This window comes from Acomys minous (assembly GCF_964271855.1).
Source record: "Acomys minous genome assembly, chromosome: 9".
Taxonomy (NCBI): Eukaryota; Metazoa; Chordata; class Mammalia; order Rodentia; family Muridae; genus Acomys; species Acomys minous.
In genome coordinates, this window is record NC_140490.1 from 59618205 (window position 1) to 59636161 (window position 17957).

Sequence of the window (17957 nt, forward strand, 5' to 3'; positions counted from 1 at the left end):
AGGCTCAGACAAAAGCTGGGAGGAGCCTGAGACTGAGCACCTGCTCTCCCCATGCACCAAAGCCCTGTGATCCCCATAATCCGTTATCATTAACAGTGCAGGGAGCAGGGAGACACTACTTATATTTTCTCAGAACTACAAGACACCTTCCACATTGAATGGCCTGAGGCTGACGACAAAAGGGCAACAAGTCTTTGGGAAATGGTTCAATACTCCCTCTCTTTGCCCCTTACCTTTGAGATAGGTGGTCTGAACCCCCACCTTTCCCGTTAGAAACTCTCCTTGTCTGCCAAGGTCCATCCCAGGCATCGCTTCATCCGTGGGCCCCTTTATCGGTCCCTTTCTTGTTCCCTATTTTGTGTGGTCACTCTCAATGGAAAAGGGAGTCTGCTCAAAGCTGCAGTGATTTCAGAATAAAGCAGGAGCCCTGAACATAGATAATGCTTACAGAATTGAGCTTATCTTTTTGTTGTTGTTGGTGGTGGTGGTGGTTGCTGTTGTTGTTTTTTGTAGCCTTGGCTGTCCCGGACTCACTTTGTAGACCAGGCTAGCCTCGAACTCACAGCGATCCGCCTGCCTCTGCCCCGAGTGCTGGGATTAAAGGCGTGTGCCACCATGCCCAGCTGGAATTGAGCTCATCTTTATGCTACCATGTTTCATCTTGTGTAGAGTTCTGATTCTCTCATGGCACTGTTCTTTTTGTAGTAAAAGCTACCACACAACTATAAGTGCTATCAATTTAAAGATGTGACTTCAGGGTCATCTACTTTCTTAAGTTTTCAAAATGTAGTTGTATTTGTGTTTGTTTGTGGGTGCATACATGCCACAGTATACATGTGGAAGACAGCTTTGGGGAATCAGCTCTCTCCTTCCACACGAGGAAGCCAGAGAAGCCAGAGATGGAACTCAGGGCATCTTCACTTTCTTTATTACTGAATTCTCGGAAGCAGTGAGTTAAGAATGTTACTGGATACAGTACAGGGCTGTTGAGAGTGAGGAAGGAGGGAGGGAGGGATGGGGGGAGAGAGAGAGAGAGAGAGAGAGAGAGAGAGAGAGAGAGAGAGAGAGAGATTGACTGTCCAGGAATGATGGCATACCCCTACAATCCTAGCACTTTCAAGTGAAGCCAGGAAGATTGAGGTCATCCTTGACTATAGTAAGTTTGAAGCCATCCTGGGCTACATGAGACCTTGGAAGGGTGTGACACCAGCATTAGGGATATAACTTGTGGCAAAGTGCTTGCCTAGCTTGCTTGAACAAGTCCTAGCACCACAAGAAAAAAGAAGAAAAAAGACAACACCCCGCCACTGAGTTGGTCAGTGCAGTGTTGATGACTTTAAGTAAGATGCATGGCGAACATCCAGCCTGCCTGGGTATGAAGCTAGAGGCATGACATTTAAAATAAGGATCATAATGATCATAATTATTTCCTGATTAGGTTTATTCCAAACTAAAATTTAAAAAAAGAGAGAAAAACACCAATGCTTAGCACAGCCAAACCCTCCATAGCTGCCCAACTGCTGCTCCTTTCTTCTTTTGCAGTGCTATAACTACACCCTCTGCCTTAGGCAGCCAGTGCTCCTGAGAGCAGTGGTGGGCTGGATACTCAAATCAAATGAAGATCCCACTTGTTCCCCTGTGATAGGGCAGCTTTGAAGAATTCCCATCTTTTGTGTTAGAGGCAGTCCTCAGAGACTCTGATCTGAGCCTTCCTGCCTTCATGTAATTGTGTTTAGTAAAGACCATTTTTTTTCAACTACCCACTTCAAGGTGGCTCCCATGGAAAGGGCCTTTCCCACCCATGCAGACTCATGGGTTCTAACCTAGTAAGAGTAGGTGTTCTTTGGGCATCTTAAGTGTGAACCAAATGCCAGGCACTGACAAGGACACAGATAAGCAAGCCTGCTTTTCCTTTCACAGCTGTGAGGGAAACCAAGGCACTGAGAAGGTAGTGTCAAATGTTCTATAACATGGTTCTGGGGTCCAGAAAAAAGGGGAGGTTGGGGAGGAGGGGGAATGGAGAAAGAGTGGCCAGGATAGGTGGGTGAAAGAGGTTTAGGTGGACCAAGACAGCAGGCTGGGAACGGAAGGACACAAAGCTTAGAAGCATCTTGCTTGGCAATTACATTGAGGAGAGCGGCAGGTGAGAAAATATACAAGCCAATAAATAGGGTGGAAGTGTGGAGAATGGAGCAGCACGCTAAGGGTCGGGACTGTGACTTTTCCACCTGTGGGAGCACCGAGGCACAGTAACCACCAGCAATGTGTCGGGTGAGTTACAGTGGGAAAGCCTGTGGAAGGGGGTAGTTCCTCAGAAGTGAACAGAAAGCAACTGATGGTGTGAACCTCTATTCCCAGCCTGGGCATCATAGCAAGACACCCTTCCCACCCCACCCCTCCCAAAAAAGCAGCAATAGACCATCAGATGGATGTGTTGTGGAGAATCAAAGACAGTCTCCTTCTCCCAGCCCCAAGCCAAAGTCACCAGGCAGTTCTGACTCCCAAATCTGCAGGATGGGTGAGGTACAAATGTCCATGTGGATTCTCTACAGCTTCTAGGACCCCACAAAGAAGCCCAGAGAAGCCCAGGTCACACGAGCCAGCTTGTAACTCATCTTAGAACCAGAGGCAGATGGAGCCCCCAGAGAGAAAAACCTTAACTTCCAAAAGAAATGCTCTGTTCTCTCCTTAACTGGTCTAAGGTTTTGCGAGGTTAAGTGGCTGCCCCGAGGCCACACAGCTGTGCATGGAATCACAGTGGAATAAATTTGAGTCCAGCTGAGGAAGAATTTGGCTTAAACACTGGGGGATTTAACTAAGGGTGTATTCTGTTACTTGAAGGTCAACAGTGTTACTCGGCATCTATTTACTGAGCCCACACTCGGTACACAGCATCACATATATGGTCGCCACAACATGACCTGTGGAGTCCCTTACTTAGGACCCAAGAACATTCTGCCCTTTGAGTCTCTGTTCCACAGTGAACAAATGGGCATGTGGACAACAAAACTTTACTGCAGAGATGGCTGAACGACTAAATTCCTGAGGTAGGGCTTGGCCAAGGACTGGAGTGTAGTGGTGTCTGATTGCTCATGGCCCATTCTCATGTGCTGACGGCACGGGCCAAGCTCTGTTAAAAACAAGACGGTGCTCCGTCTCAGTCTCAGAGCTGTTCCTACGGAAAGTACTCTAGTTGGGTTGGGCAGAAACCCACTCACTGCAGCCCTCTGTCAGCAGAGTCCCTCGCTGTGGACCTGTTTCTTGAACACAGCTTTCCAGCCGCTGGCTCGATCTGACTCCCTGGTGTTTAACTGGCTGGTGTTTCCAAGCCGAACACAGCACAGGGAGCTTGTCCACTTGGGGGAGGGGACACTAATTTTAACAGCAATGTGTCCTATTAGATTTGATTCCTGTTTTCATTGTAAGCTCCACTTAAAATTAAACCCAAAACAACCCTTGTGGCTTCTATTCTCCAAAGATGATGTGGTGAGGTCAGAGAGACCGAGGCTTGGAGTTGTGCCTTGCCTTTACCACCAACTGACTTCCTGACCTTATTTTCTCCTTGAATAAAATGAGTTGGTTGGATGGGGATGAGCGGCTGCAGACTGGCAGTGGAGCCAGTCCCTGACCCTAGTCGTGTTTTGTGTGACCTCAGCTGTGTTTTACTTTCTAATTAAATTTCAAGATCTTTAAGCAAAGCAAGAGCTCAGCGATTTGTCACAGGCTCCCCTCTCTCACACCCGTCAATTCCACATGTGCCTTATTTGACTAGTACCCAACCCTGCTCCATATTTTCTTTTCTGACTCTAGCTACAGCTCTTCCTAGCACCTCGCCTCATCTTGTACGTCCTCTCCTCCCCCCTCTATTTATTCACACCACCCACCTCCTGGTTCAGTCTCTGTCTCTCACGCCAGAGCGGGCCTTACTGTCCCACTGCCCAGCCACATACCTCCACTGTGAGCCTTCCCTTGGGAAGGTTTTTCTCCCTCTCAAACCTTGTGCCCTTTCCATTCTAAGTTTCCAAGGGCTCCCAGCCACCTTCACCCAGCCCTAACTCATTTGCTTAGCTTACAAACAATTTTGGGCCTGCTAAATACAGTACAGAGACTTGAGGCTCAGTTCGTTGCATTTGATCATTGTGACATCAAAACAACACCCCCCCCCCAAAAAACAAAGCAAACCAACCAACCAACCAACCAACCAACCAACCAACCAACAAACCACCACAGGGCTCCATTTACTTTGTTGGATAGCTGTAAGAAGGCAAAAGTGACATTACCCTGGAGAGGGAGGCTGGGCCCTTCTTGGTAGGAAATATGGGGAAAGATATGTAAAGAAGAGCCGGCTGAGCTGGCCCAAAGAGAAGCTGGTAGCATTTGGCCATGGACACTGTGGATAGAGGAAGAACGACACTGTAGATGGAACGGAGGTGCAGATGAAACCATGGGGGTTCACAAGGAGGGATGGTGCAGGATTGGGGAAGGTGAGAAACCACCAACCGCCAGCTTCCTTGGGGCTCTGACCTGCCTTGGGCGTTTTCCTTGTGGTGCCTGAGAAAGTGATCAGGAGCCACACATTTTCTCTCTTCCCATCTTGTATGGGTAAGCATGGGGGGCTTGGGTATCACTTGGGCAGGAGCCACCTGGGCCTGTGGGCCTTAGGGAAGCCAGTGTGGCAGAAGTGAGTGGTGGGGAGGTTAAAGGCAGGGAGTGAGTAGAGAGCACACTGGGGCTGCAGTCATCCTGAGATGCTTTGCTTCTGCTATGAGTGACATGGGACCTGGGGTGGTGACAATGACATCCATCCTATAGCAGGACTGTATCTGTCTGGTGCCGCTGCTGCCAAAGTGACTGCATTTTCAGGGTGAGGGAATGACCCTCACTGGAAAAATCAAATTCTCCTTTACAAAATAACTGGCACTAAGAGTGATGTCCAAAGAAAAGAAGGGAAAAAATCAGATGAGTTTTGTGCTCTGCGTGAGGGTGTTGGTTCTGATCCGCAGAGGATGCTGAAGCTGGAGAGAGAATGTTGATGAATAAAGCTAGGGCAGGAGGCTAGGAGCAGCCTGTAAGTCTACACAGCAGCCGTGTCTTAGGGCTGAGTCATAACCTTCCCTGGGCGGCTTGAAGCACAGACACAGCATCAGTGGAATCTCCTTCCAGAACTCTTGAATCGGTCAGACTTCCAGTCTAGAGACTAAACCGAGGCATGGGAGAGCAGACTAACAGTCCCACGGGGAGGTAATTGGGTCAGATAGAAGCCACTGGGCTTCTTCATTGAGGCCATTCCATGAGGAAGCAGATACAGGCAGAGACAGCTCTAAACGGAAGGAGGCACTAGACAGAAGAGGGCTCCAGCTCCTCGGGGGATAGGTAGTTCTAAGCCACCATGTGGATACTGGGAATTGAACCTGGGAATTGAACCTGAGCCCTCTATAAGAACAACCAACCCAAGGATATTATTTTACAGATTTAATTTTTATTTTAAATTATGTGTATGTGTGCGGGCATATGAACGCAAACGCAGGTATCTGGGGAAGCTACAAAAGGACATTGGATCTCACAGAGATGGAGTAACCGACAGAGGTCGGCCTCCTAATGTGGGTGCTGGGAGCTGAACGCAGGCCTTCTGCAAGAACAGCAGGCCATCTCAACCTCTGAGCCATCTCTCCAGCCCCAAGAAAGGTAGTTTTTTTTTAAGCAGATGCAGCATAAGATGGAGTGCTAGGAGTATAACTCTGGTAGGTCACTAGTTCAGCATGCACCTTGGGTACCATCCCCAACACAAGAGAGTGGGAAGGAGAGGTAGAGACAGAGAGGCAGAGTACCTGACAACCTCATCAAACAACAGCTGTGGTCATTAAAACACTTGCTTCCAAGCCTGATGGCCTGAGTTCAGTCCATATCATGGAAGGAAACACCAACTCCCACAGTTGTCCTTGGCCTCTTCACACGTGCCCTGGAAGTGCATCCATGCGTGTGTACACACACACACACACACACACAAGTAAGGATGCTGATGATAAGAAATACAAGCTGGGAATCGTCTGTGCCCTCTGGCAGCTGGGGAGCCGAGTGTGTCTTGATATGGGGCACAGTTGGAAGGGACTGAGGGTCATTCCGTTCATTAGCTAGCACTCCTCTAGGATTTCCAGCTCAGAATCCTGTGAGGCTTCCCTTGCTGGAATGCATTATCGAATCATTCATCCATAATCTTATTGAGTGTGAATCCGACTCATAGCAAAGCTAGTGTCAGAGGAGCTGAGGGCAGAGGATCTTTACTGTACAAACTAAATGGCAGCCTCTGAGCAGTGTTCTGGGTCCTGCAGCCACCCAGCTACCTCCGTGGTCCTTTTTCTAGCTTAAAAGCACAACAGACAGACATGACATCGTACTTATATGAAGCCGTTCTGATAGTTAAGGTCATTTCTCTCCTTTACTTTCTATGCTTTTGTCAAATGCTCGGAGTCTAAAAGTGCCATCGAATTCTTTAGCATGTGCTGCCAAGCATCACCCATTGTTTTTATTTTATTTTTATCTTTTTAAAATATTTTTTATTTAATTTTAATTTATGTGCGTTGGTGTGAGTGTATCATCTGAGTTGGAGTTACAGACAGTTGTGAGCTGCCATGTGGGTGCTGGGAATTGAATCAGGGTCCTTTGGAAGAGCAGGCGGTGCTCTTAACCACTGAGCCATCTCTCCAGCCCCCACCCATTGTTTTTATTTTATTTTTTTTCCTTTATTAATTTATTCTTGTTACATCTCAATGGTTATCCCCACCCATTGCTTTTAAACAGAAGATACTGTAAAGCCAAAACGTTAATGAGCATTTGAACCCTCGCTCCTCCCTTGAGCTGTTTTAATGTTAGTTTTAAAGGAAGGACAGAAGGCTGTGGAAACCATTTCTCATCTAGCAAGAAGGTGGAACTGTGTGGTTCATTGTGCCTTCATGGTTGATATTGCCTTAAGTTATTGTCAACGTGTGAGAGAGTATGCTGTGGATTCTGATGACTTCCATATGTCAGAACAGCTTCCATGGAGTCAGCGGCAGAGCTCACCCCAGATTGATTCTGTTGCAAAAATCCCAGGAGAGGGTTGAGTGCCTTGGTATGTGCCTGCAATCCCAGCACTTGGGAAGCTGTCCTGGTTATGTTCATTGTCAATTTAACACAAATTACAGAACCTCAATTCAAGAACCGCCTCTAACAGATTGGCTCGTGGGCATGTCTGTGGGGCATTTTCCTGATTGCTGGATGTAGGACGGTCCAGCCCACGGTGGGTGGTGCACCCCTAGGCAGGTGAGGGCCAGGGTACATGAAAAAGCTAGCTGAACAAGCCGGCAGTGTTCCTCCATGCTCTCTGCTTTAGTTCTTGCCTGCAGGTTCCCGCCTCAAGTTCTTGGCTTGGCTTTCCTGATAATGGACGACATCCTGTAAGCTAAATTAAATCCTCTCTTCCCTGAGTTGCTTTGGAATCACAAGGCTGAGGCCGACCTGGGCTATAAAGCAAGGTCCTGTCTCAAAATCAACCATCAAAAAAAACAAAGCCTGGGGCTGAAGGGATGGCTCAGCAGTTAAGAGCACTGCCTGCTCTTCCAGAGGCCCTGAGTTCAATTCCCAATAACAACATGGTGGCTAATACCCATCTATACTAGGATCTGATGCTTTCTTCTGGCATGCAGGCATACATGCAGATAGAACACTGATATACATAAAATAAATAAATCTAAAAGAAAAAAGAAAAGAGAACAAAGCCCAGGTTGGAGACATGGCTCAGCACTTAAGAGCACTAGTTGGTCTTATACCGGACCTGGGTTCAGTTCCCAGCAGGGCAGTGTCCATCTATCTGTGACTCTAGTTCCAGAGGATCTGGCATGCTCTTCTGGCTTCCTTAGTCACCAGGCACACATATAGTACATATACGTGGATGAAGGCAAAACAGTCATACACATAAAATAAAAATAAATAATAACATCTTTTTTAAAAAAAATGAAAACAAGCAAAAATGTTAGCAATCTCAGGAAAAGACACAGGTGGACAAATGGATTTAACTAGAAATGATCATAATGAGTGAGTTAACTCAGAAGCAGAAAGACTCAAATGGTATATACTCATTTATCTGGACACTAGCCCAAGGGGCATGTCCCATGAAAGTCGTCACTTACCAGGAAAGTGGGACAGAGGGGAAGGCTTCCTATTGGGACTCTAGGTGAGAGAAGCATGGGAGAATGGAGAAATGGAAGGATCCAGAGGGTCCTAGAAACCTACAAGAAGAACATTATGATGAGCGGATCTGGGCCCAGGGGTCCTGCTCAAACTATGGCACCAGCCAAGGATAATACATGCAGTAAACTTTGAATCCTTACCCTGATTTAGCTAATGGACAGGACATTCTCCACAGTTGAGTGGAGAGTGTGGACTGACTCTCACATGTACTCTGGTGCCTCATATATGACCAAGTCCCCTGGAGGGGGAGACCTGGTGGCACTCAGAGGAAGGATAGCAGGCTACCAAGAAGAGACTTGATACCCTATGAGCATAGAGAGGGGGAGGAGGTCCCCCTCAGTCACAGTCATAGGGGAGGGGAGTAAGGGGAAAATGTGAGGGAGGGAGGAATGGGAGGATACAAAGGATGGAATAACAATTTAGATGTAATATGAATAAATTAATAAAATATATTCTTTTTAAAGCAGAGAAAAATAAGCTGTTGAGCATTTACTGTGCCTGAGCCAGCATGGGCTCTAAGAATCTCTTAGATTGTGGCCCATGTGCAGACAGCTTCTGCCTACAACAAACAAAGGTGGGCAACATGGGGACACTTACCCTCGACCCTTACCTTGATGCTTTGTGAGCCTTGCTGTTGCTTTACGTAAAATGAGTGCTAAAACTCATATCTACATCATAGAACTGTGTGTTTTAAATGAGTTTAATGTATTTTTTAAAAAACTATGTTTGTTGACATCCCTGGTCTGCCATGCTCAGGGCATTGGTGATATGCTAGGTGCTGACTGTTAGGAACGCATTAACTCTACATCGTGCCCTCCAGCTGTCCACATCTGTATGTCTGGCAGACAGTAGTATGTGATTTGTAGGAAATACTTAAAAGTTCTCCTGCGAAGGGAGAAAACCGTTCCTTTGCAATCCCTTTGGTCATACCGGTCAGTTGGCAGGTCTTAGCTAAGAGGAAAGATGAAGGCCTCCTCTGCAAGGGAAGCCTTGGAACTGTCCTGCTAATAGCAGCTTTCTACCTTGGGATGCTATTTGGGTCTCTGTGCCCAGCAATTTTGGGCTCCCTTGCTATAATAAGGATCCCACAATCACACGGCTGAAGATCTGGTCTCCAAGATCTCAGAGCCTGTATCCTTGCCCACGGCAGCGGTCATTAAACGTTACCTCTACTTCCAGGCACAATGTGGAGAGAGTCGGGCAGGAAGGGAAGAGCGGTGGGAGGAGAGCGGACACAGTGGGGCCAGGGGCAGCAACTCCTGTTTTCTTACGAACATGGTAGAACTAGTTATTGTCTAGGACATGGTTCTCAACCTTTGGTTCGCAACCCCCATGGGGGTTGTATATTAGATATTCACATTGATCCATAACAGCAGCAAAATTATAGTTATGAAGTAGCGACAAAATAACTTTGTGTTTTTGGGGTCACCACACATGGGGAACTGTATTAAAGGGTCTGAGCATTAGGGAGGTTGAGAAGCACTGTTCTAGGAGCACCTAGTGGCCACCAGATGGGCTCAGTGGCCCTAAAGCTAGGATACAGAAGTGGTACCTGAGAAAGCAGCATTTCCCTTTATTTCCTGTTTTTCTTTCCCTGGCTGAAGTTCCCTCAGGCTGCTAATCTGCCTGAGGTCTGAGGAGCATGAGAGTGCAGATGAGCCCATTCATTAAACAGCCCTAAGCTAACCTGTGCTTTCAGAACTGAGCTATGCAACTTAGCCCCTGAACCAAAGTGGTCTTGGCCCTGGCGGGTTGTGGCCTATGTGGACTTCAGGAACTGCCTTTGTTGTGAAGGTCTTTCTTTGCATGTAGAACAATCCACAAACATCTCCTGTGTCCTTGCTCAACTCACCAGAAACAGTGAGTGTAACTCTCTCCCGGGAGCCTTGCCAGACCTCCATTCAGAACCATGACTGCTCTTCCTGAGAGGGAACAATGGAAGAAAACATATGTTTGAGTGAGGGCTGCATGTCCAAGGTGACATGCCTCAGAAAGGGACCTGCGTGACAGGAAGGAGGGGCAGCTCATGTACCCTCACAACCCAGGGGACAAAGACTGACCCAGAAGACTGTCTTCCCAGGTAGCCTGTTTCGGTTTATCTGACACTCTCTTTGTGCTTCCTGGCTGTTAGGAGGTGAGCTCCATGTTCCACTACTCCTTTTGCGCCATGATGGAATGACACCAGGAGCCAAAACAACCCCTCCTTTGGAGTGTTCACTTCTGACCAGCAGCTCTCTGCAGACACTGATCAGACTCTTCTACATGTGGCGCAGCGACCATACATGGTGTGGCTATCATTTCCGGTTTACTCAAGGAAACAGAAGCTCAGAAGTGTGGAGTTACTTTTCCAGCCTGACCTCGCACCCCTCCCCCCACCCACACACCAGCCAGTCCCCTGCAAGGCACACTTTGTTCCAAGGGCACAGATTCTAAGAATCTGTACTTCTCTGGCTTAAATAGTGTCCGTTGGCGCTTAATATATTCCTTTGTTGGCAGCCAAGACAGATCCAGAAGAACCCTGTGAACTCAAAGAATCCCAGAACACTTGATCCCAAAAGAATGTGCATTTCTCCCTACCTCTGTCAGCATACACAGCAATTTTAAAACAACATCAGGGCCAGGAGTGTGGCTCAGCTCAGCGGCAGAGCATCCGCCCAGAATGTGCCACGTGAGGACTGGTTTCCACACCCAGCACCTCCGAAAATACGCAGTTAGTAAAGAATAAAGGCTGCTTTAGAGGCTGGGACTTGCTTTTCTATGATCAGTGTCAAATGGTACGGGCTGTTTGTTGTTTGTTTGCTTTCAACTAAGTGCTTAGGACTGCTGACAGCAGGGGGAAGTTAAGTGCCTTTCCAGGAGTATGGGAGGAGAGTGTCAAACCTTTGCTAACTGACCTTGTATCACTGACAAGGTTCGGAAGCCAGGTGAATGTTTTATCAGCCCATACCAGCAGGAGCTCGGGGTTTCTGCTGAGGCTCCGCAAGATGCCACAGTGTTAATGGTTTTAACACAGAGAGGTCCTGAGCCAGCAACTCAGGGCTTATCAAGGGCTGTACTTCACAAAGCCTTCGGCCGTCACCAAGGATACTGCTATCTCTCCTAGAGGGGCCTTCTATAAACACGAAACATGGCATTTTTTTAAACTCCGAGCTAAGAGTGTTGCTCAGTTGTAGTGTGCTTATTTGGCATCTATAAGACCCTGGGTTCCATTCCCAGAGTTAGAGAAAAGAAAAGGTACATTATCCAAGCAAGGAATGTCTAGAACCATGACTTGGCATTAAAATTAGCAAAGCAGTAGGCCCTAACAGCTCATCAGGACACATGTAAGTGGCCAAGGGTGAGTAAAGATAGAGATGCACTTTCAAGTCTATGCTTAGTTTGTGCATCAACCAGAGGCATCTCCTTCCTGTAAGAGCTTTTGCTAGTCCCGGCGCCTGATGTACGGTTTCTTTTTAGCCCCTTAACAAGGCTTAAGCTGCAGTTAGCCAGCAGCTCTTATTACTAGCCCACGGTATGCAGAAGCTATGAAAATGCCTAGTCATGATGGAGCCAGATCCCACTGACACTGCTTCCAGCACCAGACCCTCTGCGCAGCCTGCATGGTTGGTTCCTGCCAGCTCTGCTCTGACACCATCACTTTAAGGGGAAGTGTTTAGAGTATGGTCCACCGGGACATGTAGCCTTACCATAGTACTACCTTGCAAGATGCGGGGATTTCTGAGTGGGTGGAGCCTTGTGGAGCTATTCTCTTTTCAGGCTGGCTGTCGAATTCCTAGTGTGGTGGACATAGACAGAGCGCTATTCCTCTCTCCTCAACCTTCACATTCCCAAAATGAGCTTGGACAGCTTCCGAGGCAGGCTTCCTGGAGGTTCTGGGTGGCTCCCTGGAGCAGCTATGCAGCCATCTCATAGCAACCCACCATGGATGTGTTGTGTCCCTGCCCCTCTTGCTGCCTCATCATCCCCAGAAGTGGCTGCTCTAGGAATATAACTTAATTTTCTTCCAAGAAATTTGTGGCAGTTTGTAAAAGGCAGATTTTCTGGAGCTGCAGCCTCCGAGCAGGACTATAGTTCCTACGGGGCCTCTGGCTGTCCCCGCAGCCTGGACGCAAACTGCCCTGGCCACAGCCCCCGTTATTATTTATTGACCAAAGGCCTCTGCTCTGTCTTATTTACACGCTGTTTAATTCTCAGACCTTCCAGCGGTTTCTCTGCTTATCAGCAGAGGGAAGATGTGGTGACAAGAGTAGCTGTAGCTGTGGGGCTGAGTGTGAGGCAGCTGGTCACCTGAGTGCTGGTTCTTAACTGGCTTCCTCCTTTTTTCTGTTCACTCTGGGACCCCAGCCCATGAAATAGTGTCAGCCATATTCAGGGTGTGTTTCCCTCCTCGGTTAAATATCTCTGGAAATGCCCTTACAAGGTAATGTGTCTCCTTCGTGTCCAAACTCAGTCAGGGTGACAGTGAGAATTAGCGGTCACAGCCAGTTTCTAAGGGTTGCTTGTAACCCTCCTCCACTGTGGCCTGAGAAGAAAAGTCCCTTTAATAACAAGATTTTTGATGTGGTCTTCTTGGATTTACCTGTTTCTCTTCCTTGTTCTCTTGTGTTCTGTTTTGCCTCTTGCACTGTTGGGAATCCAGGGCCCTACACTAGGAGAGTACTGAACCACTGAGCTACACCCCTAACACCTCAGTTCTGAAATCAACTATGCAGAGGAGGATAAAGGACCTTTATAGAACAAGTTTGTCTTATAGAACAAACTTCAGGCCTACTCTTTTAAAAGCCCACTGGATAGGATGGACAGTAAATAAGACCAAATGTGTCTTACTGTGAACAGTGAGACCAGCGTCTCACCATCATTTGTAGTGATGATATGCAGGACTACTGCTCGCAAGTGCTGACAGATGCTTTCTGTGCACTTTCACAAAGCCTGATTTCTCACCTTCCAAAAGGAGCAGCCGACCAACGGCTAGCCTAAAATGCATGTGGCTCCTCGGTACTTACTCTTTGTATTCTTTGCATTTTTAATAGCTGCCATCATAACACAATTAGATTCTCTGCTGTCTATAAAGAATTTCTGGTGAGTTAAGGAACAAAAAGGTAATTACCAGCAAATTATTATACCTGTGCCCCTCTGACAGCCATGCGTCTTCCCACCTCTGCAGCAGATACCCGCCAGCCCACTGGGCATCTCTGCCTGAAGTCAGTCAAGTCTGTGCTAGGATTCTGACCTCAAGCAGAGGGGGAGAAGTCAGAAAACCATAGGCTGCTTCATCCTCCACACTGTGGGAGAGGCCCACAGGGAGAGGCCATAGAGAGCTAGGCCTGAGGGTCTCCTTCAAATATCGGCACCACAGGCGTGGCCCATTTGCTTATGATGTAGACGCTGCAGTTCTGTTGATCCCACTTGGGGCACAAGAAGTGAAACATACAGCTACTTTGAGAAGACCTCCAGTAGAAAAGGCATTAGTTTAACAGTTGTCATACTGATAGCCACATTCATAAGTACAGTAGCTATCGCAGCTCATTTGCAGCCACGGGAGATTGTAGAGTCACCTGCCCATCCAGGGGCCATCCATTGTCTTCACTCATCTTCACATGTTGATCCTGATCTGGGAAGTTTCCTCATTGTCCTTGCATGACTGCACAGAACTATAGATTAGGCATCCACAAGAGAGCTGAAAGAATCGAATGGCACTCCCAACCTTCCTTATGCGTGGCAGTGAATCCCAAGTCCACAGTGGATGCCTGAATGCTAGGCACTGTGCTGTGCTGCTATCCATCTTAGCGTCCTCTGTGTGTCTTTTTCTTTTCTGTGGTTTTCACCTGTCCTCTTGAAAGAAGCCTTTTACTGCATCTCTTTTGAATATCTGCATTTCCAGCCACTGGTCATTCAGTTTTGAAGCATTAACAAAATTAATTTAATGGTTGAGGGTCACCACAACATGAGGAACTGTATATTAAAGGGTGACACTATTAGGAAGTTTGAGAACCACTGCTATAAATACATATTTTTAAAGTTATGGATTGGGGCTGGAGAGATGGCCCAAAAGTTAAGAGCACTGACTGCTCTTCCAGAGGTCCTGAGTTCAATTCCCAGCAACCACATAGTGGCTCACACCCATCTATAATGTGATCTGATGCCCTCTTCTGGCCTGCAGATGCACATGCAATAGAACACTGTACATAATAAATAAAATAAATATTTTAAAAATTATGGATTGTTTATTTATGGAATTTTTATTTAATGTTTTCAGATTGTGGTTGACTACAGAAAACTGAAGTCACAGATGGGAAACAAAGTCAGAGATAATGGAGCACTAGTGCAGTTGTAGATATTTTCAAATAATTGTATCACTGAATTAAAGAAAGGTACTGAAGAGAGAAGCAACAAGCAGCACACACAGTATGTTGTACAAGCACACTCATAGCATTAAGCCATCAGCCTCCTCCAACATCATCTCTCTGGCTTTTTAAAAGGTCACAGGTGTGCTAAAGTTTCTTATCTGGTGTGTGTCTGTACCAGGCCTCCAATGCCGAGCCTATTCTGGTGATGTGGATTTCTGGTTTTCATAACAAGTCTACTTATACTTAATAAATGAAGAGTAGAAACCACAGCTCTTAGTCTGTTCAGAAAGACTCTCCTTTATTATTCTGGAGAGCAGAAATGTCACACCCCCGTGCTAAGAAGTTTCGCGTAAGTGAGCTGGGGCTGTGACACAGCAGATGGCCCAGGAGGATCCTGAAATGCTCTTTTCTTAGTTAAATGTTGAAAACATTCTTTATAAGCTCTATCCAGTAAGACCAGGCTTCTCCTCTGGTCGACAGCAGCTATGATAATGACTATTTGTGGCCAAGAAGGAGCAGAAATTGCTGACAGGATTATATTTCTTCTGCAGTGAGCTGGGGTAGATGCTGGCTGGCACAGTGCCCTGTGCTCGTTAGGACTGATGATATCCTTGCAGCCAAGTGTGATTTATCCACTCTCCTTTTCATCTGTCCCCTGCGTACTGCCTTAGACCTCCTGCCCTGCCATGGTCTCTGGACAGCCAGCAGATAAGCTACTGTAACCAAGCCATAGGGCCACGCTTTTGAACAGTCTCTGGGCATGAAGGCAGAGAGAGTATTTTCTTCTGAGGGGCCTTTCTTCTTTTTCTCTTTTAATCCTTTTAACTGCCCCCCCCTCCAAAAGTAAGCAAGAAAAATTTAGTGACTATTGTACAATGTAGAAAAAGAACAGAAAATAAACCTGCATGGTCTATAGGTAGAGGGGGTGTGGGTGTGGGTGTGGGTGTGGGTATGTGTACGTAACATCCAGCTACTTTTTCAAGGATCAAGGACCATTATTACATGGATTCATGTATTAGGTCCTTAAGATTGTCCAATAAGTGCTACAGACAGTTTAAAAGTTTTGGAACTTATCTTTTTCAAATTTAGAGAACAGGTTCTTGTGGACAGGAGAGCCATGGTCCACTGCATTTAGTGGGTCTTGGCCACCAGGATTCAGTATGATGCAGGGGCATTCCTGCTAGTTTATAGTATGCCCCAAGCAGCTTTGCTTTGCTTTTGTTTTGGTTTTGTTTGTTTGTTTGGTTTTTGGTTTTTCAAGACAAGGTTTCTCTGTGTAGTCTTGGCTGTCCTGGACTCACTCTGTAGACCAGGCTGGCCTCGAACTCACAGAGATCTGTCTGCCTCTGCCTCCCAAGTGCTGGGATTAAAGGCATGTGCCACCACTGCCTGTCTGCAGCTTTGCTTTTGTCTGTGCAGCATGGCCAGCCTGTCTTGGTTGCACTGCAAAGATGAACTTAAGAGTCTTCACTGAGTGCTGCTGTAAGACAAGGAGCAAGGATGGCTGTGTGGGCAGGAGGGAGCAGGGAGGCCTTGCAGGGGCTGAGGGGCCCCTAGCGCACATCCTAGGTTGGAAGGCCCTGGCATAAGCAGCAAGGGGACCTGCTGAACAGCAAGCTCTGCAATGCCAGAGAGCAAAGGAAAGGGGATAGTGAGAGATGCAAAATCTGCCGGCAGTGGCAGTGGCAGTGGCAGTGGCAGCACATCTTAGTTCCTGAGCCAAGCACTTGTAAATGCAGCATTCTTCCCACCAGCTTGTTCTGTGACCTTGAGCAATGACCTCACTCTCTTCCCCATCAGGCCTCAGTTCCCCCATGTATCCAATAACATACTAGCACAGGGTTCCCCAAGCGTCAGGGCAAGCAAGTGGTACTCAATACTCAATATCCATTATTATTTCTGTTTTCTAGGAATAGAGCTATGCCCTCCAGGAAAACGGTTTGTGATTACCATGGTGGCAAGTTTCGTGGCCATGGCAGGCCAGTTCCTCATGCCGGGGCTGGCTGCGCTGTGCAGAGACTGGCAGGTGTTGCAGGCCCTCATCATCTGTCCCTTCCTGCTCATGCTGCTCTACTGGTCGTGAGTATCCTTTGTCATATGCCACCTCAGCATGCCTGGCCACAGGCCCTGCAGGCCCTGAGCTCCACAGTGTTAACATGTTTTTCCTCACAGGGTCTCACCTTGAGCCAGTTGTTCTCAACACATTCACTCCGGGGCACACTCACTCATGCTTGTGCTCTTCCCCGCACGCCATGAGCTGTTTACATTGTTCATCCTGTGGAATGAGCCCCATTTGCGCCATTCCCCAACCCCGAGCGGTACCCATGATGTCACACTGACCTGCTTCTTTCTATCATGTAATTACATTGAGATGAATACCTATACATGGACTTGCCAGGTGGCGGGAAGGTCTTGTGTCAGGATGGAACATGTGAAGGGAGGTTGTGAAGGAGTGATTTTTTTTTTAAAGCTCATATCTCCTCTAGATGAGGGGGTAAACAAACAGCCCATTACGCAAATCTGGCTTGTCCTCTGTGTTTGCAAATACAGATTTATTGTAAGGCAGCCATTGTTAATATGTTAATATGATACATTGTAGTTACTGTGTCAGCAATGGCCTGGCCCACACAGCTGAAAATAGTTATCTCATCCTTTACACGAGAAAAGTCTATCCTCCCTGCTTATGCGTCATCTAGTATGACTCTTAAAGCCATATGTAACACGTTTCTGAGTTGACAACTTTAGTGGGGGCATCGGACACACTGGGTTATGACCTGTCTAAGGAGTATAAATATGCTATAAGAAGAAAAGCTTCAAAGTGTACATATTTAAAAACAAAATTGTTTTTGTTTTTGGGAGGCACCCAAGGGCTTTAACACTTGCTGTATACCTGTGTGTGACAGAAGGTGCCACGCCCCATGCTTAGCCTTGGCTAGGCCAGCCCCAGCAAGTTGCCCCATGCCTCTCTAATTCCCTGCTTTGTCTGCTCTATAAAAATCAGGTCACAGTTATTCTACCTTATGAGGTTTTTTTTTTTTAAGACTAAAATGATGCATGCAAAAGGGTATGTGCTGGGGCAGTCTAGACGGAGGCTTGGAGACAAAGCCTGGGGACCTGCCACTGAAGATGCGTGTAACCTTTGGCAGATTGCTTAACCTCTGGACCTCAACTTCATCAGTGCCTGAAGTCATAACAGGAAATAATTGGAAGAATTAATCCAGGCGCCTTGATTGATATCACCTAGTCTTGCATATGTTAATAGTTATAACCAACATATTTATTATATTTTATATTAATAATATATCAGAATCTTCACACGTGTCAGGTCTTAAATTCCCATAACTGTTAAGTGCTATTGTTGTTGCTGTAGCATCCTTAATAGAA

At 46.9% G+C, this 17957-nt stretch overlaps 1 protein-coding gene across 3 annotated transcripts in view; it reads left to right on the forward strand.

Annotated features, from left to right (window-relative positions):
• Nucleotides 1–17957, forward strand: part of SLC22A23 (solute carrier family 22 member 23) — a 164745-nt gene that overhangs the window by 103790 nt on the left and 42998 nt on the right. For all 3 annotated transcript variants that reach the window (XM_084797190.1, XM_084797191.1, XM_084797192.1), the window contains exon 4: nt 16484–16652. In XM_084797190.1, coding sequence (XP_084653316.1) covers nt 16484–16652 — 169 coding nt within the window. The remainder of the gene's footprint in view (nt 1–16483; nt 16653–17957) is intronic.